Below are 23,962 nucleotides of genomic sequence, written 5' to 3'. Positions count from 1 at the left end.
ACAAACTGTCAGAAAAACTAGAAATATAATCTAGAAATGTCTCAATTGAGCCGAATCTCTTCACAAAATAAAAAATGAAAATGAGTCTCCAAGGAACTCTTGTTAACTCAAGCAAGGAAAGCCAATTACTGATGGTGAGTTAATTGTATTTGAGTCCAGAAGCCAAAGAAATGGATCCAGGGAAAGTAAAATTGTTTGAGACTCTTGGCCTTTTGGAAAGAATAGTTGCTCAAAGAGGTTAGGACATTGGGAACAAAATCAAGTCAATTAAAAAGGTAAATGAGAGGAGTCTGATTCTTGATGAGTTGATAGATGTTACTGATAGTGTTCAGGTCTTATTTATTTGAGACATCAGTGCTGAGTTTGAAGTCACTAAAGAATTAAGCTTCTATGAACACTCTGCATGGAACAACTATGGATGAGTCTTTTTAAAGAAGTTGAGAAAACACCCAATTCTGTACAACCCGAAGTGGAATCTGCTATGATGTGTTACAACTGATGGTGGTAAAAGATAAGTGAAGTAGAAAAAGACCTAGATCGGGGTACTTGGCTGGCTCAGTCGGTTGTGTTCAACTTCAGCTCAGGGCATGATGTCGCAGTATGAGAGTTCAAGCCCCGTGTCAGACTCTGTGCTGATAGTTCAAGAGCCTGGAGCCTGCTTCGGGTTCTGTGTGTCTGTCTTCTCTGCCCTTCCTCACTCATGCTTGGTCTCTCTCAAAAATAACCAAACATTAAAAAAAAAAAAAAAAAACCTAGTTGGAGAAATCTACAGAGCTTCTGAAAACGTAACATACAAAATTTGTGGTTATTCACTTCCTTCTTCACCAGCAAGTTCCCTGCAGAAGATATTTGAACCTGTTGTGTATTACAAACCAGTAGTGTCAATACTAAGTTTCATTTGCTTTCATGGATCCTAACCATCCTCAAGTCCTTGAATTTTGTTCAGAATTTGAATTTGAATCTGGCTTGCTCAACCTCAGTTTGATTTGCTTAGTAATTATCCAGTTTGATTGCAATTTTTCGAGTTCAAGGTCAAGACAGATTTTTCTTAATAAGAGGAACCACTCTTAAACATTATTCTAGACCACTGGATAGGTCTGGAAATCAGCTTTTGCAAATGTCAATACTGCTTAAAGGTTTTAACATATAATTCTAAAGCAAACAATGCTAATGTGAAACTGGGGTAGTCATTTCAACAGATATTTGAATCACAGTATCTTTTGTTCCACACTTCTCATGCTATCAAAAATTAAAACAAGAAACAAGATTCCCACTTTCAAATTAGCAGTAGAGATATTTTCTGTGTTCAGCATTTTTTGGACCCTGGCAAAAATGCAAAGGAAATCTACATATTTCAAAATCCACTTACCATAATTGAGCTTCTACCTTAATGTTCAATTGGAAGTGATTAATGTGCTATGTAATGACATGATAAAAGGCAAATATCAAGGGAAGAATCTAATAGGGTTCTACAAATGTCTTCCAAGTGATGAAAATAGCCAGTTAAAATCGTATATTTCTGGATTGATGCCAGTATTTGGCAGTATCTATCTGTGTAAAAAAGACATTTTTAAATCTCATTACAGATAAATGTATTAACAGGTAATCATTTACAACAGATTTTGATAGGAAACATTTAGAACCTCAATTAAAGGAACAAGTGCTATTCCCCCCAAAATGAGTTAGACAATGTAATTAGATATAGTCAATTATACTTTGAATTTTGTTCATTAAAAACAGTATGCCAACTTATTTTATCACAAAGCCTAAAACATTTACTGCCTGGCCTTACAGAAAGGTTTGAGGACCACTCATCTAAATCATTCATTACAAACTCAGATGCCTTCAGACACAAGGCCAGAAATATAAACAGGTGAAGGCAATAAATAGTAAGAAGTGAAGGAAAGTAATTAGTTAGAGTCCTCATCCCTTATGTAAAGACACTGAAAATTGGTTCTGAAAAATCAACCAAACCTATCCTCTGCAAGACTTCTAATTTTGGGACTTTTGATTTTCTTCCCTTCCCTTACCTCCAAGTGAGGAGTATGTATGCCAAGGGTCAGCATGCTTTCTGTAAAGGACCAGATAGTATTTCAGGCTTTGCAAACCATAATGTTTCTGTTGCTGCTCAACCCTGTCATAGCAGTCCTCAGAGCAGCCACGGACAGTATTGTTTTGGCCACTCTATGCCAAAACAAATTTTATTTATGGATACTGAATTCGAATTTTTTATGCTTTTCAGTTAAAAAGTATATTATTTTGGCTTTTTTTCAGCCTTAAGAAATGTAGACAACAATTCTAGTTCATGGAACATACAGAAACAGGCACCAGCTGGATTTGGCCAGGGGTCCAGAGTTGGCCTTCTGATCTAGGTGAAGAGATTTTTAATTTGCAAGTAGGAATGGGAATTTTTTCCCCTAGTATTGTACATTGATATACTGGGTTGTAAATATTACCTATGGGTACAAATATGTTCTTATTCATACATGTAAAGTGGTAAGATTCTTGCCTCTATTTAGTCAACCTTTAGACAAAATATGCAATATATAATTGTAAAGGAAATGTAAACTTTAAAAGCCTCTATTAACATTTTAACTCCTTCCCCTATACCCTCAGAGTGGATAACTGAATGTATGATATTTCATTATTTAAATTTATGCCCACCCTAAAGTTTTTAATGGGATAACTGGGTAACTGAACTCTTGATGTCCACTAGAAAATGACAGCTGGAAAGCTCACTAGATCCATCTTTTTCTTTTAAATATTTTTCCATGGTTATTTATTTTTGAGAAAGACAACAGCATGAGTGAAGGAGGGGGCAGTGAGAGAGGGAGACAACAGAATCTGAACCTGGCTCCAGGCTCTCAGCTGTCAGCACAGAGCCCCATGTGGGGCTTGAGCTCACAAACCATGAGATCATGACCTGAGCTGAAGCTGTACACTTAACCAACTGAGCCACCCAAGTGCCCATTTTTCAACTTTGTTAGGTTTTTGACAAATTTTCTGCCACCTTAATTGTATTTTGAAATGATCACCTGACCATCAGTTGACAGGCTAAAGATAACATCTAAGAGAATTTAGATCAAATATTTATTGAATGAAATTAAGAAATACTAGCAGGGCAGCCCAACCATGATGTAAACGTATTCAGTACCATTAATATCTGCTTAATAGGAAGGTAGTTAATAGTCAAATCATGTTCTACATAATGAATTTCTCAGAACTTCTCCCAAGGATATAAACAAAATTATTAAGTTGATGTCATTTACATACCATAAAATAACTACACATTTCATCTGTAAAACTTCCTGGAAGTCTTAGGAAGTTTGACTACTCAGACTTGATTCTACACAGCTATTGTTTATAAGCTTGACAGTTGGACAGTCATCTCTGGAGGATGGACTCGGACCACTTGGGTTCAAACCGACTGTGCTACTTTTAAGTTGTGTTAACTTTTGGCAAGTTAGTTAACCTCCCTAAGCCTTGGCTTCTCCATCTATTAAGATGGGTACAATAATACTACATTGTAAAGATTAGATGATAATACACAGTGCATGAAGTGCAGTGCTTGGTGCATAGGTATTGCTCAATAGTTGTTAACTATTGTTTCTGTGCTAGTGTTGATGAAAGACTTATACAGCCTTTTGTTTCTGAAAGGAAATCACTGGGAAGATAACCTCATCAATTCAGAATATTTGTTATTTAGTGAACTGTCAAAAAGTGACCTTTCACCATTCCCTTTGATCTAATAGGGTCAGTTAACAACTTCTTATTTGGTCTATTGAACAAGGTATGGCAATAGTAAGAGCAAAATATTTATAAATACATAAAGGTTTTGGAATTCAACTTATTTGCCAAATCAGATGCAGGCAATTTCTACAATAAGGTAGATTCAAAAAAAGTTTTGAAAGCCTTTGAAGTGTTCTATTAATTAGGTCATTCATTTAAATACATTATACAAGTAACAGTGTTTCTTTTGTGGCGAGTGGATACTGTACTTTGGTAGCTGAGTACAGCAAAACCTTAACTGTAAGTCCAATATTCTCAGTATTCTTTGACAGATTTATAGACTATACTTAAAACCCTAATCCTCAATTGGAGAATGCTGACAGATATGAAAAATAAGATGCAGCCTTTGTAGAGTATAGATAGGAATAGACTTTAAAAAAAGGTTTTAATTCTAGCTTTTTATTAACTTGTATATATGATCTTAGCCTACTCAATTATTTGATGCCTTGGTTTTCTGTTATCAAAGATAATTAGAACTATAGGTGACTCTTGAACAACACAGGAATTAGGGGCACTGTCACCCTCCCTGCCCTCCCCAACACTGGAAAATCCACATATAACTTTGACTCCCCCCAAAACTTAACTACTAATAGTGTACTGTTGACCAGAAGCCTTAACACAAATATAACAATTATCCATATTTTGTATGTTATACACTATATTCTTACACTATATGTCATACACTATATTCTTACAATAAAGTAAGCTAGAGAAAATGTTAAGAAAACCATAAGGAAGAAAAAATACATTTACAGTACTGTACAAAAAAATCCACATATAAGTGGTTCCATACAGTTTAAACTTGTTCAAGGGTCAACTGTATTGTAAAGATAAAGATATACCTCTGAAATTAACCCTGCTTAGTTAGGATTAATTAGGATATTCCGCCCTAATGTAACCACATATCTTGTTTCACATAACTTTCGTCCCATGAAATTAACATCTGTTGTAATGGACATTTGATAGGAAATCCCTTAAGTTCCTTGAGAAAATATGTCCCATACCCAGTGGTCTTTACGTAAGAGACTGATATAAGTTTGAGATGCTACAAATATCCATCCTGTCCACATCCAACTCTAAGTAAAATCCTGGGTATACTAAAAGCCTTTGAAGTTTCAACAGAAACTATATCAGAGTCTGCAATTTATTCCGGGAAATTTCGTTTAAAATGTATCCATTCCAGTCTCCAAGTTTTCATCATAAAATGAGCTCACATTTGAAGTGAAAGGTGCCATTTAAGTATTAAATTTTATTAACTTAATTCTTTGAATTTGTCGTTAAAACAGGTTAATACTCTCGTCTGTTTTATCCTAAGTGTGGCTCCCAGCTGGGAACTATATGATACCTTGATCAAGTTTGTCTCACTTTCCACTGCTCAAAACAGTCACTGTGTCCTTAAAACTGAGAGAGCGGCATTATCATGGGTCAAGTTTTACTTGCCACAACCTGCTGGTAGAAGGAAATATATCCACTTGTCTGGACTAGTATTAAGAACATTGGGGGGGGGGGAGGGAACATTTTATGAGAAGAAATAATAGACTTGGATATTAACACTAAATGTCGTATTCAAAATGGCATTTTAAAATGTGTTCAAGTAAAACACTGTAATAAGAGAAAAACCACAAAACTTAATATAAAGTCTAGCTTTATTTTTAAAAAGATTTTACAAGTCTGTCAACCTCAAGCATACATGGGTGAATTATTCATATCTTCCATAAGATGAAGTTTACAGCTTCAATCCCTCTCAGAAAAATATAAGTAAAAAATAAATCTTTTTCACATATATTCATCCACTATATTACTCAGCTTAGTTCTGAAATTTTCTCTTATAAATACTTTAACACAGCTGCTAGTGTGGTCGTACTGTTGTGGTGCAGCTGCATACGGCTATACTTTTACAAGTCTGCTTTACTTATGCTAGCTCCCTGGTTCGGCTCCAAGGTCCAAATCTTATAAAGAAGAAATAAAGGTTAACTGGGTTGCCAGAAAAGCCCACTGAATGCATCCTGTAGCGCTCTGTGACAAGCAAGAGAAGAAGTATAGCCTCCAGCAAGATCCTGTGGAGAGGCAGCTCGGACATGGTTTAAATACCTAAAACAAAAAGTATAGCGTTGATATAGAAAGCATATATAAATTAGTAACATTTTTAAAAGCAATCGTAAAACTCATGCAAATTTTAAGGAGGAATTCGAGACTGAAATGTTTGGACTTTCTAAATGCATTATTACCTTTTAAAAGGAAACTCATCACCTATATATAGAGTGCCTAAACTAGTTTAATTGTTACACTAAATTATAAGGCAAATTACATTAAGATCTAAAAACAGCTCTCAAGGAGGTTTCAAAAATAATACTGGCTATTAAATGCTCATTGTTCCCAATTTTTAAATGTTTACTTATTTATTTTGAAAGAGAGAGAGTGCACGGGGAGGGGAAGAGAAAGGGGGAGAGAGAGAATCCCAAGCAGGCTCTGCGTGACAACTAAGAGCCCGATGACGCTGGGCTGGTTCTCATTAACGCTGTGAGATCATGATCTGAGCCAAAATCAAGAGTCAGGCAGGTGCTTAGTCGACACAGCCACCAAGGCATCCTTCACTGTTCCCAATTTTTGGAATTTACTTGTTTTGCTGGCTGTTGTTTGGGTACCTAGACTGCTATTCTCCTTCTGGCATACTCTTTTTTTTTTTTTTAATGTTTATTTATTTTTGAGGGAGAGACAGAGAGAGCACGAGCAAGGGAGTGGGACAGAGAGAGAGAGGGAGATACAGAATCTCAAGCAGGCTTCAGGCTCTGAGCTGTCAGCACAGGGCCCGACGTGGGGCTTGAACCCACAAACCGTGAGATCATCATGACATGAGCTGAAGTTGGAAGCTTAACCAATAGTATTATAATACTGTTATATTAATATTTTATATAAATATTGAATATTTTGCATAAATGTATTGTGAAACAAATACTTAACTGGAGGAGGGTTGAAAAATATACTAGTTACTTCAAATTTACTTCAGTATTACAAAAATATATTGTCTCTTTCCTCACAGGAAGGGAAATCTTAGAAAATTACATGTCCAAGAAATTTCTGAAAGCCTGATTTCACAGAATGTCCTAATTAGTAAATACAGAAGTCTTTTGAACTGATCTCAAAAGACAGTGTAACAGAATCCATTTTTCTCCAATCATACATATGTTATTTAGCAATTAAAACTTTCTACTTTGGTAAAGGTAGACAAACAAGCCTAAAATATGGGACAATTCTAGACAAAGAAGGTCAACTTGTTAGCATGACTAACAGCATTGCTGGGAAACAAATATTTCCAGCTTTGCTTTAATGCCTAGTTTAAGAAACCACATTGTTTCTTCAGGCCTCAGGAAGTTAAAGGAGCTTCACCCACCTTAGAATTACGGGTATGGCAAATGAATAAATCAGGTACCAGAACATGTTAATAACTTGGAAACTTTTCTACTCATTCATTCAAACTTCCTGTGTGTCAAAGTCTTGATGCATGAGCAACTTATTATTTCTAACATAATAACAAGTCTGTTTTTCATTTGTATCCATGTTTAATATGGTTGTGTGATTAAAAAATATATGACAATATAAGAGGCCAAAGAGAAAAAGTGGTCAAAGTAAGACGCAACATAAGCTCCTGGAATTGGCTATAATTTATTCACACTACCACAAATCAAGGTGTTAACTCAATTCTTTGCTTCTCTGCCAAGGGTGAAAAGGGAAAAGTGGAAGGAGAAAGGTAATTAATATTTATTGAGCAATGATCTACAAATTTTTTGATAGTATATTTATAGCAGTAAAAATATTTGAGCATGCATTTCCAGTATTTGTATACTTACTTATATATTATATACTTAATGTATTAATATATAGTATATAATTATGTATAACATACTAATATAGAAGCATATTATAAAACAGATATGAATATTCAAAGAAGGAGATAAAAATTTTTCAACAAAAGTTCTAACATTTTCTCCCTATATCCGATCTTCTATACGTTGGTGAATACATTCCACTTTGGAGGCTGTTGTTAAACAGTCATTGTCAAACTCTTATAGAACCTTATGTCCCATGGGATTTAAACAGGAATTCACCAAACCTACCACATGGACATAAAATTATCTGCTCATTGGAGTGCCTGGGTGGCTCAGTCAATTAAGTGTCTGACTTCAGCTCAGGTCATGATCTTACAGCTCATGGGTTCAAGCCCCACAAAGGGCTCTGTGCTGATAGCTCGGAGCCTGGAGCCTGCTTTGCATTCTGTGTCCCTCTCTCTCTACCCCTCCTCTGTTCACACTCTGTCTCTCAAAATGAATAAACGTTAAAAAACCATTTTTAAAAAATATCTGCTTATTCCATCCCAGGACACAAGAAAATGTCCACTGTCAAGACTGTGATGCATGAGAAATGATATAAATTAGATAAGTTACCTCAGAAGTCTAAAAATCAAGCTGGAACACCATAAAATCCATTTCTCTTCACTGAGAACTCAAAACCCATCAAACAAACAAGTATCTTGGAAATGAAACATTCCATTCCTGATACAAGTTTCCAGGTAAATTTTATCCATATACCAGACACTAGTCTATTAACCTTCCTTTCCTCAGACCCTCAAAAGAAAAGTACAGCCTTAGCTCCAGTGGCAGTTCTTTTCTGGCAAAATTCAGGTACAACCGGAGATGTCTGTTAACCCTAAGAAGCCAACTATCATGAAGAGAATTGGTTTTCATAGCCGTAATAGAAACCACTGTGCAACTAGTTGTTTTGATTCATCACATTTTCGTACAACTTGCTTCTGGGAAAGTTGAGTCATACCATTTCTGGCTTGGCAATTCAAGCATAAACTTGAAGTGTACATACAGCTTTTTATATGTTATCCTGAGAAACCTGAAACAGCTGCACTGCTGGCAGGAAAACACAGGACCACCAGTAAAATATCCAAAACAGTTGCATCTTTTAATTTATGACTGTGCACTGTTTCCATAAAGAGTATATAAAACAGTTCAACTTTTTATAGGTAAAATGTAATAAACAGTCATACTCACTGATGCCATAAATGTGCAAAAAAAAGTTTATTTAAAATGATTAATTAGTGTCCCAAAATAGGATTTCTTGAACAGTCATAATCCAGAGCAATGAACAAATATTTTAAAATTTTAGTTATTAATGCTAAGTTGTAGATTCTTACTGCCAAAATCAAGTCAAATAAAATTTCTTTGTATAGCACTGAAGAAAATACATTTCCCTTCTAGCAATCATTTACATTAAACATGTCTGTGAGCACAGTTCTTTAAAGACCTGCTTATTTACATTACTGTTTTTGATCTCTAGGGCTACACAAAATAGTTACTGTTAAATATTTCAATCTATTTTCACCATGGCAACCTACATTAATTCCAATTTTAAAAAATAAAACATAATTCATTCTTACTCAACTGTGGGCTTTTATTTTCTAGGTATTTTAACTTAATGTTCTTAAACCCTTTAATTACTGTGGTGCACCAAGGTATTGTAAAGGACCTGCCACACTGAACCCACACAATGAGAATTTAGCATTTTGCCTACTTTTTCACATTAATCCCCATCTATGTTGTTTTAATTCTTTCATGACCATTACAAGTACCTCACTGAATAGGATTCCTGGGGTTTCTGGCAAAGGTCAGTATCATTTCATGTACACCTTTATACAACAGAATGAGGAAGAAGTCTTAGCCAAATTTATTTCTAAAAGTCAAGCTCAGTTGGATTTTGGAGCCTGGAGGTAATTGCTCTGACTATTTAGCCAATCCCAGGACAGTATTTCTGTTTTTCATGGGTTTATTTTAAATACCTGTAAATCTTATAAGCAGAAACCAGGAAAGAAAAAAAGAGGTTTGCTTACTTTGGTATCTATACCTTATTTTTACTGAAAGCAGACTAAACTCAAAGCTTTAAAAATCATACCTTTGATTATTTTCTTAATAAGACTAAAAAAAAAGTATGCTTTCAAAAGCATGTCTGAGATAATTCCTATACAAAGGGCATCTTGTGCCCTAATTTATACTCTGTCTAAAGTTGCCTTCCTTTGCCATTACCCATCAAAATCCCTTTCAAACAGACTTTAGAGGAGGGGGAGGAAAAGGAGGGAGTGGACCCTGTGAGAGAAGTAAGAAAGGATTAAGCATTCAAAAACCACACTTGAAAGTTTGTTCCTGAACTTTGATTTCCTACACTGTCATTTTCTTCTGTTACATTTAGCAGCTTTTACTCCCAAAGAAGGTGGTATAATTTACACTTAGCTTCAGAAAGACTTCATTTACTCAGTTCTTTTACGTAAGAGAGTTCCTCTGAGATTACTCTTTTACTATTTCCCTTCCTTTAAAAGCCCTATATCGACCATCTGGCTAAAGTCTTGGACTCAACTCATTTTAGTGCTATTCAACAAAGCTTTGAGTCCTCAGCTAGGGGCAGAGGGCAGGGTTGTCACTCAAGACGAGGAGGCAGCACTCTTCCCCTCCAGTCATAACCTCCTCATGAAAACCCTTGAAACACTTTGGCTCTAGAGAATGAAAGAATCTTGAAAGTGAAATTGAAATTAAAATGTGAAGTTCATATTAGTTTCCTTTACCTCAAATTACCAGGCCCAATGGACAGTTAAAAAAAAAAAAATGTCCAGGTTTTTAACTCTATAGTTTTTTTTGCTTTCCTAAGAAAAGGGATGAACTCTAGAGACTAAGATTTTCTTTTCACAAGTGGGCCCATTTGTAACCCTGAATTTAAAGCCACTATGTATCAAACAGACCAAGTACCTCTGCCTCCCAGCCTACAAAATTCAAATCTAAGTGCCATTAAGAGACATCAGCCAGCTGATCTCAGCTGTCAAGACCAAGAGCTCTTATAAGAAATTCAGCCAAGGTTATAAAAGATTTACATGAACAACCTGAAGTCTATCTCAATAGGTTTAAAAACAAATAGAGCAACAACGTGCTCAATTATCAATAAAAAGCAGAAACATTCTGAAAACTGAGACTAGTGCTCAGGTGCCAGAACCCAACCATGATGTCAGAACAATAGACAAACTGTCTACAGAGGGAAACTGACAATCATATATTCTAACATAAAAGAGGAAAGCACTTCAAGTCAGAACTACTGTCCATAATTCTGAGGGCAGTATGGATATAAAAACACAAGACTTCATGAACTCCATCCAAAATATAAGAAACTTCCATAATCATGATACTATTCTTCACTTCATTATCTACCCTGCATGTGAGAACACAAATTGAATAAACTAATTATTAAAGCTATTTTCAGATTTATACTATATATACACTTGGGAATCTAGTAACCAATTTATTCCAGACACTTAGACCATCTGAACACCAAAGCTCAGATTTGGAAATTAAAAGCCACATGGTGCACAAGTATACAGCTGAATACAGATTGCTCAAATAAGCCTTTCTGAATTATAACTAAAAGTGTGCAATTTAATGCTATCAAATAACACACTAAGCATTTTTAGGAGAGGGTAGCTGTTACTGAAAGTTAATGTAACTACAAAGTGAAAGGAATACCTTCTTGATTTGAGTGTAAATGACTGAACACATAAAAGATAAAGCTACTTAAGTGTTGACATATTCTATGAAGAATTTTGTTGGTAGTTCTGGATATCTCAAATGAGAGACTGCTAAGGATAGATTCCATCTGTATAATACAGATAAATACAAGAGTATCTCAGGAATCAGATGCTATGAGATAAACTTGACTAGAGACATGATAACAGATAATAAATGATAGACATATATCAAATGATTTTTGATAAATCTTAAGTATACTCCTTGAGGCGCTGGGGTGGCTCAGTTAGTTAAGTGTCCGACTTCGGCTCAGGTCATGATCTCACGGTTCGTGGGCTTGAGCCCTGCATCAGGCTTTGTGCTGACAGCTAGCTCAGAGCCTGGAGCCTGCTTCATATTCTGTATCTCCTTCTCTCTCTGACCCTTCCCTGCTCACACTCTCTCTCAGAAATAAATAAAACATTAAAATAAATAAATAAATAAATATACTCCTCAAAAATCAGAAGTTGTTTATCTCAGTTATATGTTTGGCTAATTTCAGTATTATTCTAATTAAGAATTAAGATTAAGCAGGAAAATGGTATAAATAAGTTTTTAATTACTGATTCTCAAAACATTATGATACTCATCTCTATGAATTTATTCAAAATAACCGGAAGAGAGAAGGGAAGACAAAGTTTCATGAAAAATCTAAAAATAACAAATCATATCAGAGTCATAAAAATAACAAATCATATATAGATTTTGTATATACCAGTGAGGGACAAGTATCACTTCTGTGGTAAAAATACAGTAGAGACCATAAAAACAAATATCCTAGTTTCTGATTTTTTTTTTTTTAAGGTTTATTTATTTTTGAGAGAAAGAGACACTGAGCAGGGGAGGGGCAGAGAGAATGAGGGAGAGAGAGAATCCCAAGCAGGCTCTACACTGTCAGCATAGAGCCTGACATGGGGCTTGATCTCGTGAACCATGAGATCATGACCTGAGCCGAAATCAAGAGTTGAATGCTTAAGTGACTGAGCCACCCATGCACACCTAGTTTCTGATAAGTTCAAAAATTTTAGTGCCTCACTCTGGCTTATTTAATGTAATTTTTTACTGTGAATTCCATGTAACAGATGTATGCCAGAAGTTTCGTCATATCTTTATACAGGCAGGATGGTAATTTTTCCCCAAGGTGGGACAGGCAAAATGCAGAAATTCATATGTATGCAGTACATTCCTTCTTCAAAAAATTAAAACAAATTACTGAGTGCCTACTCTGTGGCAGGTACTGAAGCAACTCTGTGAATAAACCAGAGAGCAGACTCCATATTCTCATGGACCTTATAATTCAGCAGAGAATAAAAGATGTTAAATAATGAATATTATGAATGAGAAAGTCAGGGCTCTATCAGTGTAGATTCAAAGGAAGCCAATATGAACAAGTTCAGAAAAGGTCTCCCTAAGGAAAGACAGACTCAGGCCCAAAGGATGAGGAAGAGTTAATGACTAGCAAGGCAAGAGGAACAGAGCAATCCAGTGCAGCAAGGCGTCATAGCACGTATTAAGAATATGGGGGAAAGGTGGCTGAGCACGAGGCTAGAGATGCTGGCAGAAAGGATCCAAAAGGAGACCTTATAAGAAATGTATATATAAAAAACTGTGAATTTTATTCAAAGGGCAATGGGAAGCCATTGAAAAGTTACCGTTAGAAATCTGGTTATTTAAGCTACTTTGGCTGTACAATGGATGGGAGAAAACCGGGAGTCAATTAGAGATAGATGCTTGATAAGAATGTTTCTCTATTCCAGGCTTAACATCATGGTCACCTTGATGAGGGAAGGGGAGGGGAGGGGAGGGAAGGGGAGGGGAGGGGAGGGGAGGGAAGGGAAGGGGAGGGAAGGGAAGGGGAGGGGAGGGGAGGGGAGGGAAGGGAAAGAAAAGTACTGGTTTAAGAGAGATTTTAAAACCAACGGAATGAGTGGATATGTGAGCAAGAGAAGGGAAGGAGAAATTGGTGTCAAAGTCAACTTCCAGCTCTCTAGTCATGTGGAACAGGAAATGTCCCCTCACAGAGACAATGGAAAACGAAGAGAAACAAACTGGTGTGGGAGAGAAGAGAAGGGAAAGATCATTAGTTTAATTTTGGAGTTAAGTCTGAGGTGGTTATAGAAGAGACACATGAGTGGAGATACAGAGTAGCACTGGATATATGGGCCAAGTGATAAGAAGAAAATTATAGAATGAAGGTAACAATTTGGGAGTCATCACTATTTAGACAGTATCTGAAACCATCAGGTAGATGCTAATATTTAGGGATAGAGGAAAGAATGAGAGAAGAGAGGGCCTAAGGCAGAGGCCTAGAGAACTCTAACATATAATGATATGCCAGAAAAGAAACCATGGTGGTGAATTTTATGTGTAAACATAAAATTATGTTGAATGGGCCACAGGATGCTGAGATTATCTGGTAAATCATTATTTCTGTGTGTCTAGGAGGGTGTTTCTGGAAGATACTAGCATTTAAATTGGTGAACTCCCTAATATGAGTGGGTATTATCCAATCTGTTGAGGACCTGAGAATAACAAAAAGGCTAAGAAAGACTGAATTTACTCTGCCTGACTGAGCTGGGACATCAATCTTCTCCTGCCCTGAGGGGTAGCATCTAGACTTGATCTGGCATCTACACCATTGGTTCTCTCTTAGGCCTTTGAACTATACCACTCTGGCTTTCCTAAATCTCTAGATTGCAGGAAGCAGATCATGGGCCTTCTAAGCCTCCATAATCACATGAGCCAATACTTTATAATAAATCTGTTCTCTCTCTTCTCTCTCCTCCCTCTTCTCTCCCCCCCTCCCCCTTTACTGGTTCTACTTCTCTAAACAACCGTGACTAATACAGAAGCTAATATGTTTTGAAGTGAAGGGTGTGTTCATGTGTGCTATGTGTTGCCATCCCCTACCAATATCTTATGCATTCTCTTCCCCTAGATTTTCAAAAAAGGTATAAGCAAGGAAGATTAAGCCTCTTGGAAAGGTGTTAGAACCTACTACGTGTGCTTGACTCCCTGTAATTTCAAGGATAATAACAGTAGAGACAGAGATGAGAAACCTATTAGATTTCTCCATCTAGGGCCTCTTCGTGGTATTTACAGCAGTAATGTTTCTTAGAGCAAAAGAACAAAAGAAACAACTGAAATATCCACTGACAGAAAAATGGGCAAATAAACTGTTACTTACACAGTGGAATACTGTACAGCAGTGAAAACAAAGAATATACAGCTTTACACATGTATCAACACTGCTGACTCTCACAAACAATGCTAAGTAAAAGCAACAACAAAAAGCAAGTTACAGAAAATAGGTAGCGCATGGCTCATTCATATAAAGTTCAGAAATGCTAAGTATACATGGAATAGATATGACCAAACTGTAAAAAAAAAAAAAAGGAAGTAAATGAGAATCAGCATATTCGGGGTGACTGAATCTCTGATGTGAGGTGGGACCACAATAAAGAGAAGAAGAATGCATGCAGAGAGGACTTCTACAGCACTGGTTATGCTCCATCTCATCTCCTAAGCTAGTGAATGGAATTCAAAATACAGGACTTGAAGGAGTAGAGAAGGGAGATGCAATGAGAATGGAAATAACTGGGGGCACCTGGGTGGCATAGTCAGTTAGAAATCCAACTCTTGATTTCAGCTCAGGTCATGATCTTCCCATTCATGGGATCAAGCCCTGCATCTGGTTCTACGCTGACCTGGGATTCTCTCTCTCGTCTCTCTCTGTCCCTGCCCTGCTCACGCACTTTCTCTCAAAATAAACTTAAAAGAAAATTAAAGGGGCACATGAGTTGAGCAGTCAGTTGAGCAGAATCTGTCCCTTGATCTTGGTTCAGGTCATGATCTCCTAGTTCGTGGGTTTGAGCCCCACATCGGGCTCTGTGCTAACAGTGGTGAGCCTGCTTGGGCTCTCTTCCCCTCTCTCTGCCCCTCCCCACTCTCTCTCTTTATCCTTCTCTCTCTCAAAATAAACATGTTTTTGATTTAAAAAATGGAAAAAATTCAGCAATTGTTTTATTATTACTCTTTGTAAAATTACGTATCATATATTTTTCTATGTATGAAATTTTTTTAAAAAGTAATGCAAAGAGTATAGCCATTAATCCAGTACACAATCTGCATATAAAACCAAACTATTCTTAGTTGGCTTTAGTTTCATAAAAATATTACTACTTTGATTTCATTTGCAATGATTCATGTTAATTATAATAATTTATTTTAAAATATGTTTAGTACTGCAATGTTACCTTCATATTGTTCTCTATACTATTTTTAGTGGACTCTGGTTTACAAGCAAGGTGAAAACATTAATTTAAGATAGGAAAAGTTAGTAAAATCAGATTTATTTGCAAAGAATCCTTTGAAGAATACACATCTAAAGACCAAGCCTATGTACTGATCAGTAGTTAAAAAGCTGATCTTCTAAAGCAGCAGAAATAAAGTGGCAGATGAAATTGGTTAAGTGGTCAAGGAGACCTCAGCCAAAGCCCTGATAATCTGGAATATTCCCCATGATAATGCTGCAGATTTCTATTTCTTTACCAGAATCAAACATGCTGAGCCTTCTGTGGCTAATATTAAGGTAACAGCCTAGACAGATAAACCAAATCCAGCTCCTCTCTCTGTCCAATGGTAGTTAGTTAAGCACCCTCCTAAATTTGCCAAACTCACTGGTGTGAGTTTTTGCTGAGTACACTCTGTAAATGAAATACAAACAACCTCAGTCCTCTCTCCTGTATCATTTCCCTTTTCTTCCCTGTACCACCAGATAAACACATAAAGACATCATGGGCTACTCGAAAGGACAAAGATTTTGGAAACATACATTTAGGTTTGAATCTCTCCTTGGACAATTACAAACATTATGATTTGAAAGTGCTCTAATTTTTTTGATCCTTGTCTCCTCATCTGTAAAAGAAACAAGGAGGCAATACTTCCTCATAGTGTTTTTTATTAGACTGAACAAGAAAATGTGTGTAATACATCTGGCAAAGAACAGATACATACAATAAAGTACATATCCCTGACCACCCTACATATTCTCTTTGATACTATTAATACAAAGTATACTCTCACAATAGCCCAAATTTCCAAAGTGCTTTACCTTCTGCTAATTAATATGTACCTCTCCTTTCCCAACTCTGTGACCTTCCTGCCTCTTCCCACATCTATTTCAACAACATTTAATAGTGTTGCCCTCTCTCTTCCTCCTTTCACTGTACCCTAATTATAAAGATTCAAGTGGAGGTTTTGTTTATGTTTTTTAAATTAGCCAAAAGATAAGAAGTAGTCCAGCTTGTTCATCTTTATCACAGGGTAATAGAATAAGCCAAGGATGCCAACATTTTCATGTTAAAAGACAAATGGGGAAATTTGCATATATACATATTTATAATATATTTATATAAACATATATGTACAGATCTGTATTTCACAAATACACAAATAGCACACTCTAGTAAGATTTCAAAAGTTAAACTGCTACATTATTTCCACTCTCATATCCTATATTTTGATTCTCATCAACACTGAATGGACATTTCTCTGTTCTTATCCCCCCTTCCCCCACCATCTTCCTCCACCTCTCTATATCTGGAGACAGCATCCAGCTATAAAATGCTCTTAGCCTGTGACTTCCATAAGAATGCCTATAATTTGGGCCACACTCCTACCGCTTTCACACAGGATTCCTTAAATTTCTCTTTTCCACCTGCTTCCTAATTACTAGTTTTCTTCTTGGTTTACCTCATCTACTCTTTTCTTACTATTATTTAAATTCCAGTTAGTTAACATACAATACAATACTGGTTTCAGGAGTAGAATTCAGTGATTCATCACTTACATTCAACATCTAGGGCTCATCATAAGTGCCTTCCTTAGTACCTATCACCTATCTAGTCCATCTCCCACCTCCCTCCCTCCATCAACTCACAGTTGGTTCTCTATCCTTAGGAGTCTCTTGTGGTTGTTTTTTTCTCTCCTCTTCCTCCCTCCCATATATTCATCTGTTTTGTTTCTTAAATTCCACATATGAGTGAAATCTATGGTATTTGTCTTTCTCTGATTGACTTATTTTGCTTAGGATAATATATTTTAGCTCCATCCACGTGACTGCAAATGTCAAGATTTCATTCTTTTTGATGGCTGAGTAATATTCCACATGCACGTGTGTGTGTGTGTGTGTGTGTGTGTGTGTGTGTGTGTGTGTACACCTCCTCCGCTTCTTCAGTCTTCATTGTGACTATATCCAGTTAGTTTTGCATCTCAATTACAGCATTTTTCATTTCAGCCTGGCCAGCTTTTAGTCTTTTATCTCTGCAGCAAGGGTTTCTCTGGTGCCTTCTATGCTTTTTTAAAGCCCAGCTAGTAGTCTTAGGATTTGTTCTAAATTCTTGTTCAGATATATCATTTATATCTATTTTGAGCAAGTCCCTGGCTATGATTGTCTTGACCTTTCTTTTGTGTAGAATTCCTCTATCTTGTCATTTTGGCTAAGTTTCTTTCTTGTGCATGTTTTGAAAGCTTGTTATGTTTCCTGCACTTTAGTGTCTTGCTCTTATTTCAGGGATGGAGCATATACTGTCAGTTCTGTCTGGCCCTCCAATTTTATTCCTACTCATCAGCAGCCAGGAAGGATCCTGGCTCGCACCCCTCAGCAGGCTCCAGAGCACAGTCTGGACTGGAGCAGCACCAGGGAGAGGCCAAGCCCACTTCCCCACAACCCTGCAGGCAGCTCTTGCTACAGACACCACAACTTCCACCAGTCTCCTCGGTGACTATGATAATATTGTCCTCTCCTATTCCTTTTTTTTTTTAAACATTTATTCATTTTTGAGAGACAGAGAAAGAGAGTTTGAGCAGGGGAGGGGCAGAGAGAGAGGGGGACACACAGAATGAAGCAGGCTCCAGGCTCTGAGCTGTCAGCACAGAGCCCAATGCAGGGCTCAAACCCACCAATCGTGAGATCATGACCTGAGCTGAAGACTTAACCCACTGAGCCATCCAGGTGCCCCAAGTCTTCTCCTGTTCTTGACTCTATCTCTGAAATGTATGGCTTCATTTATCAACTTTGTTGTACTAAACCTATAAATCTTTTGGTCTTTTGCCCTTCTTTCTTAGTTATAGCCTAGTATTTTTACCTGCTTGAGTGGCCTTTCATATTCGGGTGTCCCACTGGCACTACAAATTTAAATTTTCATAACTCAACTCATCTTCCTTTACAAACCTAGACTTGTGTCTGTGTTTCTTAATTTTTCTTAATCGTTTCAACAACTTCTAGAGTCATCTTAGAATCCTCTTCCCCCTGCATACCAATGAGAAATCTACATCACAGTATCTCTCTACAAACATCTATTTACTTCTCACATCATCTTCATTGCTGCTACTATTAACTAATTTTAGCTCTTTTTTTCTTTTACCTCTTTCATGGCCTATAGTTAATACTCTCCCAATTGGTTTCCCTATTTCTAGTACATTCTCTCTATTCCAAGCTGTTTATGGTTATCAAACTCATCTTCCTAAGGCAAAGCTCTGCATCACTCTCATACAAATAGACGTGCACTGGCTGCCTGCTATATGTAGAATAAAGGCCAAATTCCTTAGCCTACCATTTAAGGCCTACTGCACTTGATTCCAACCCACCTTTCTAAACATATTTCCCATTAATCATCTCCATGTACCCTGAATGTAAGCCAAAACCAACCATGAGGTTTTCAGTCATTCTCTATGAAAGCTTCATAACTACTCACTCCATGACATTGCTCATGCTATTTCATTATCTTGGAATGCCCTCACCATTGCTTGTCTTCCAAAGCTATGCTACAAATGTCAACTCCTCAATTTTGAACAAAGACATGAGAAGCTTAACTACGCAACACAGAAATGTTATATACGGTATAACAAACAAAAATGGTAAAATAAACTAAGCTTAAAAGCAAGAGAAGAGGGGCGCCTGGGTGGCTCAGTCAGTTAAGTGTCCAACTCTTGATTTCGGCTCAGGTCATGATCTCACAGTTTGTGAGTTCGAGCCCCGTGTCAGGCTCCACACTGTCAGAGGAGGATTCTCTCTCCCGCTCTCTCTGCCTCTCCCCTCACTCTACCTCTCTCTCTCAAAATAAATAAACCTTAAAAAAAAAAAAAGGCAAGAAAAGAAACTCTCAGGTGCCAGAAATTATTCAGGAACTCACAATCAAGAGCATGAGTAGAGCTTGAGGTTTAGAAGATGCTGGTTACCAAGTGATTCAATACCCAGAAAGGGACAGAAGATAGGCCTCAGGCCTGTCAGATATAAGAAGCTAGAACTGGGCTTGGTTCCCTGCATATATGAATCTACAAAATGTCATCCCATCTATAAAACAACTTGTAGAAATATTCTGCTCACTGGCCTGAGACAGTCAGTCTAGGGGCATGGATAGAAAAGAATCACACATAAGAAATCACAATACCCAAGTCTGTTCCATCCTCAAGAAATTAAGAACAATGCCTCCAGATTCAGTGAAGCTAACAGAAGTTTGCTGAAGCAAAAAAAAAAGTCTTTATTGGTATGCCTTCATAATCCAAGTAAGCCTCAAAGGAATATAACACCCACAGTTTAAAAAAAAAATGGAATGAGTCTCATTTATAAAAGACTTAGAAGACACAATCAATGATAGGACTACCACACCCAGACCCACAGCTAAGAGAAACTGAAAAACATGTATTTCATGGGAGAAGAGATGAATAAAGAAATAGATGCCATAAGACAAGAAATCAATAATATGAAAAGAACAATAATATTTTCTTTAAAAAAAAAGAAGAAACAGCAATTCTCAGAATAAAAGTCTCAATGGACAGACTTAGGACAAAAGTCTGAATAAAAGCAGTTGGTTATCCACAGATGTAGAAAAAATTAGTGAGTGGAAGATTATGGTAGGAAAACACAAAGAAGGAAGAATGTAGAGCTAAAAAGAAGAAAAATGGAAAGAACCACTACCAGGTATTTCAACAATTAGAAAATTAAACCCCAATGGGAAAAGCAGGATATAAGGAATAAAGATGTACAAAAACCACTACCACTACTACTACCACAAACTGGTAACAATAACAACAGGGAAAATAGAAGGGGAAGTGTAAGGTCAAGCATGCTAATTGTTTATTTTGTTCCAAAAAAAGAAAGAAAAGAAAAGAGAGAGATTTAACCTTTAGACTCTTAAAAATAACATTTGTTAATTCTGGTTACTCTCTGTACTTCTCTCTGTTTAAAATACTTAGGTTTTCTCAGATTCTACCCCCTCTGGATTGCCCAGGCAGAATTACTTATTTGCTCCCCTGAATTTGCATAGCACTTTATCTTTACCTCTCTTGTAAGTGCCATAGCTATTTATAAACCTCACATATTCCCGGTCAATTTCCTGATAGCAAGATAAATATCTACTCACTAAACAGTCACTGCTTTTTTAAAAAAATCATCCTTATATAAGCAGAGAATATACAATTTTTTTAATTAAATAAAAATTCTGGTTAGTTAAGAAACAGACCTAAAGAATGGTCATGATAACAGATGGCAAATAAAAAGACAGAGGACATGAAAAGAGTTATCACCACAAATTATAAAGCTGCAGAGGAAGACAGCATAAAACCAAATGGAAGACAGACTGAATTATCAGTCCCTGAGGAATATGGGAAGATTTCCTGGAAATCAGAAGGTGCCTATAATAATAACAGAGAGATGGGATTTAATGTATAGTCTAAAACGACTTTAAACATAAATGAGTATTTTCTATTTTTTTTTTAATAGAAGCAGAGATGAGTACTTTTTAAAAATTTTATTTTAGAGACAGCATGTGAGTAGGGGAGAGAGATAGAGGGAGAAGTAAAAGAAAGAAAGAGAGAGAGACAGAGGGGAGGGAGGGAGGGGGGACAGAGAGAGAGAAAGGGGAGGGAGAGGGAGAGGGAGAGAGAGAGAGAGAGAGAGAATATTAAGCAGGCTCCATGCTCATCATGGAGCCCAACATGGGGCTCGATCCCATGACCCTGTGATCATGATCTGAGCTGAAATCAAGAGTCAGAACACAATCAACTGAGCCACCCAGGTGCCCCAATAGGAGTATTTTCTTAAATAGGTATATTTGAAAATTGCTTTGAGATTTTATCATCCTCTGTTGCAAAGCTAACCTCTCAGTTTGTTAACCAAATTAATACTTAAAGATACATAATATAATGGAACATAGCTATGAAGGCAAAGAAAAACAAGAAATTCAAACAGAACTAGACCCACCCAAAGCAAGATCTTTTGCAAGATATTTATTTTTCCATTCAAACACCTTCTCAAAAGCTCTATTTCATACACTGGAATCTGAATCATGTCAATAACTTAGATAAATCTCTAAAGCAAACAATAACAAGCAAAGACAAAGTCAAGTGGATAAAATAACTAGTGTTTTCTCTTAATTATGGAAAATTCTATTTTCTAGCAAGTAAAAACAGGTTCATAAAATATCTACTCAAGGGATCAGTGACTATAAGCAATAAAATCTGAAAAAGTTCTAAGAGTCCTGGTTTATGTATAATAATTTGAAGTTTTTAAGAATCATTTTTAATACTTAAGCTCATAGAAAACTTGTACTTTCTTCCAAAAGCTAAATCACAGCATTGGTTTGGGAAAAAAGTAATCCATGCCCATTATCATAAGTAATATGCTAATGTAATCAGTATTACCAAAAATGAAGCTTTTCTAGAATAGAATGCTTTAATAGTCAGTTAGTTGGTTAAATACTATTTGGTCCAAAACCTTCATGTGTAAAGAAAATATTTTCCTCTTATTTAAAAAATTATAGCATTATTTTCAATTTTCTGTTTTGCTTCCAGACTACATTTTTTGGCAATGTGTTATGACTCTGCACATGCTGGTATAATATTTTAAATAAAAACACATTCTAATCAGTTACATATGACTTCTTTTGAAGATGAAAAGTTTTTAAAAGTTTAAGTTTACAGAATGTGCTTCAATATTATAAAAATTCCTTATAGTTAAAAACTTAGACTTCTTATATTATTATCTTAAAAGATTAAAAGAAAGAAAAGAACCATACTGTTTTCTTGAAATATACCTTTTGGAGGAAAAATGTATTTCCATCTGTCATTCCAAAGTTCATAAAATAAACCCATCTTCTCACCTCTCGATCATACTTCGGGTGAGTGTCAACAAAAAGTGAAAAAGAAGCAAAATCCAAACTAAGATTAATCATGATAAATTTTGTCCCTAATTGGCCTCCATTTGTAAAAACTAATGTATTATTAGAACTAAAGATAGAAACATTTTTAATTGAAATGATATAAAATAAATACCAAAGGGATAAAATTCCATCCTTTTAAGAAGCACTTAAGATTAATCGATCCATGTGGTTCTGAAAATAAATTTTAAATGTTTCATAAAATAAATAAGAATAGTGTTTAAAGATAGTATAGACAGTCCAGTGAGGAAAAAATACAGATTCCTAAAGCTGAGAGGGAACATTGGAAACCATGTCATCCTACTGCCTCATTAACAGATAAAATAGATACAGTAGCTGATCCCACATAATGTTAAAAGTTTTTATCTTCTTGGAAAGAATTCATTTATCAATTAACATATCTTGAAAACTTATTATGTACCAGTATTATGCTAGGTGCTAAATGAGAAAACAGTCTCTGTTCCCAAGTAACTCAGTCTAGTGTGAAGAAAGATAGGAAAATGAGTAATTTTTAAACATAAGAGAGCCAGAAGCCTCAAGAAAGGAGAGTGCAGAAGACAGATGTCAATATATGAAGGGAGAATGATAATTTGCCATGCAGATAAAGGGGCAAAGAGGGTATTCTAAAAAGAAGAATTTGAAGGGCCTTATATGCCTTGAATATTTTTAAAAATAAAGGGCACATATGAAAATGCTAGTAGATTAGTAATGCAATCTGACCTGAATTGTAGATATCTTGGTATGAAAGATGGACTGGAAGAAAGAGAGGATGAAAAGGAAGCAAAGTAAATAACTATGAGCATCTCTAGGGGCTATGACCCTAAGGACCTTAACTGTCTATCTAATTACATGTGACATGGAAACAAGAGGAAATCTTTAACAACCCCCTAGTTTGGCAAGGCTAGCAAGTTTTACCACAACAGGATGTACAACAGTTAGAAGAGGTTTCACAAAGAAGCTAATTTCCACTGGGGATATAAAAAATTAGGTACTTGTCAGACACACAGGTAGAAAAATCGAGTTGGAAATCAGAGTTTAAAACAAGGAAAATTAATACAGGCTTAGGACTTAATCTAAATCTCTCTACCTTTTTAACAGACTTTCCCAGAGTTCTTGGGTTCTGAGTAAGTGCCTTTAGGGCAACATGGAGGGCAGAATGGAGAGGAAAGCCAAGCTGGATCTGTCACCTCTACTGTAACAGAGTTTTTAGAAAGCATCTGTTTTATATTTTGAGGACCTAAGTAAGATTTTTAAAAACTATTCTGTTTCTTTAAAAAGTTTGAAAACTATTATAGTATAGCTTTAGAATCAAAATGATTTGGTGTTAAATCCTGACTACCCCTTAATAGT

The 23,962-nt window shown here is 36.2% G+C and overlaps 1 protein-coding gene across 1 annotated transcript in view; it reads right to left on the bottom strand.

Annotated features, from left to right (window-relative positions):
• Positions 1-5,416: 5,416 nt before the first annotated feature.
• Positions 5,417-23,962, bottom strand: part of MNAT1 (MNAT1 component of CDK activating kinase) — a 220,522-nt gene continuing 201,976 nt past the window's right edge. The window contains exon 8 of the mRNA XM_039240755.1: positions 5,417-5,880. Coding sequence (XP_039096686.1) covers positions 5,760-5,880 — 121 coding nt within the window. The 3' untranslated portion in view covers positions 5,417-5,759. The remainder of the gene's footprint in view (positions 5,881-23,962) is intronic.

This window comes from Hyaena hyaena, unplaced genomic scaffold (assembly GCF_003009895.1).
Source record: "Hyaena hyaena isolate Hyena2069 unplaced genomic scaffold, ASM300989v1 scaffold_181, whole genome shotgun sequence".
NCBI lineage: Eukaryota > Metazoa > Chordata > Mammalia > Carnivora > Hyaenidae > Hyaena > Hyaena hyaena.
The sequence above is the reverse complement of the archived record's forward strand: the minus strand, read 5'-3'. Positions and strand labels throughout refer to the sequence as shown.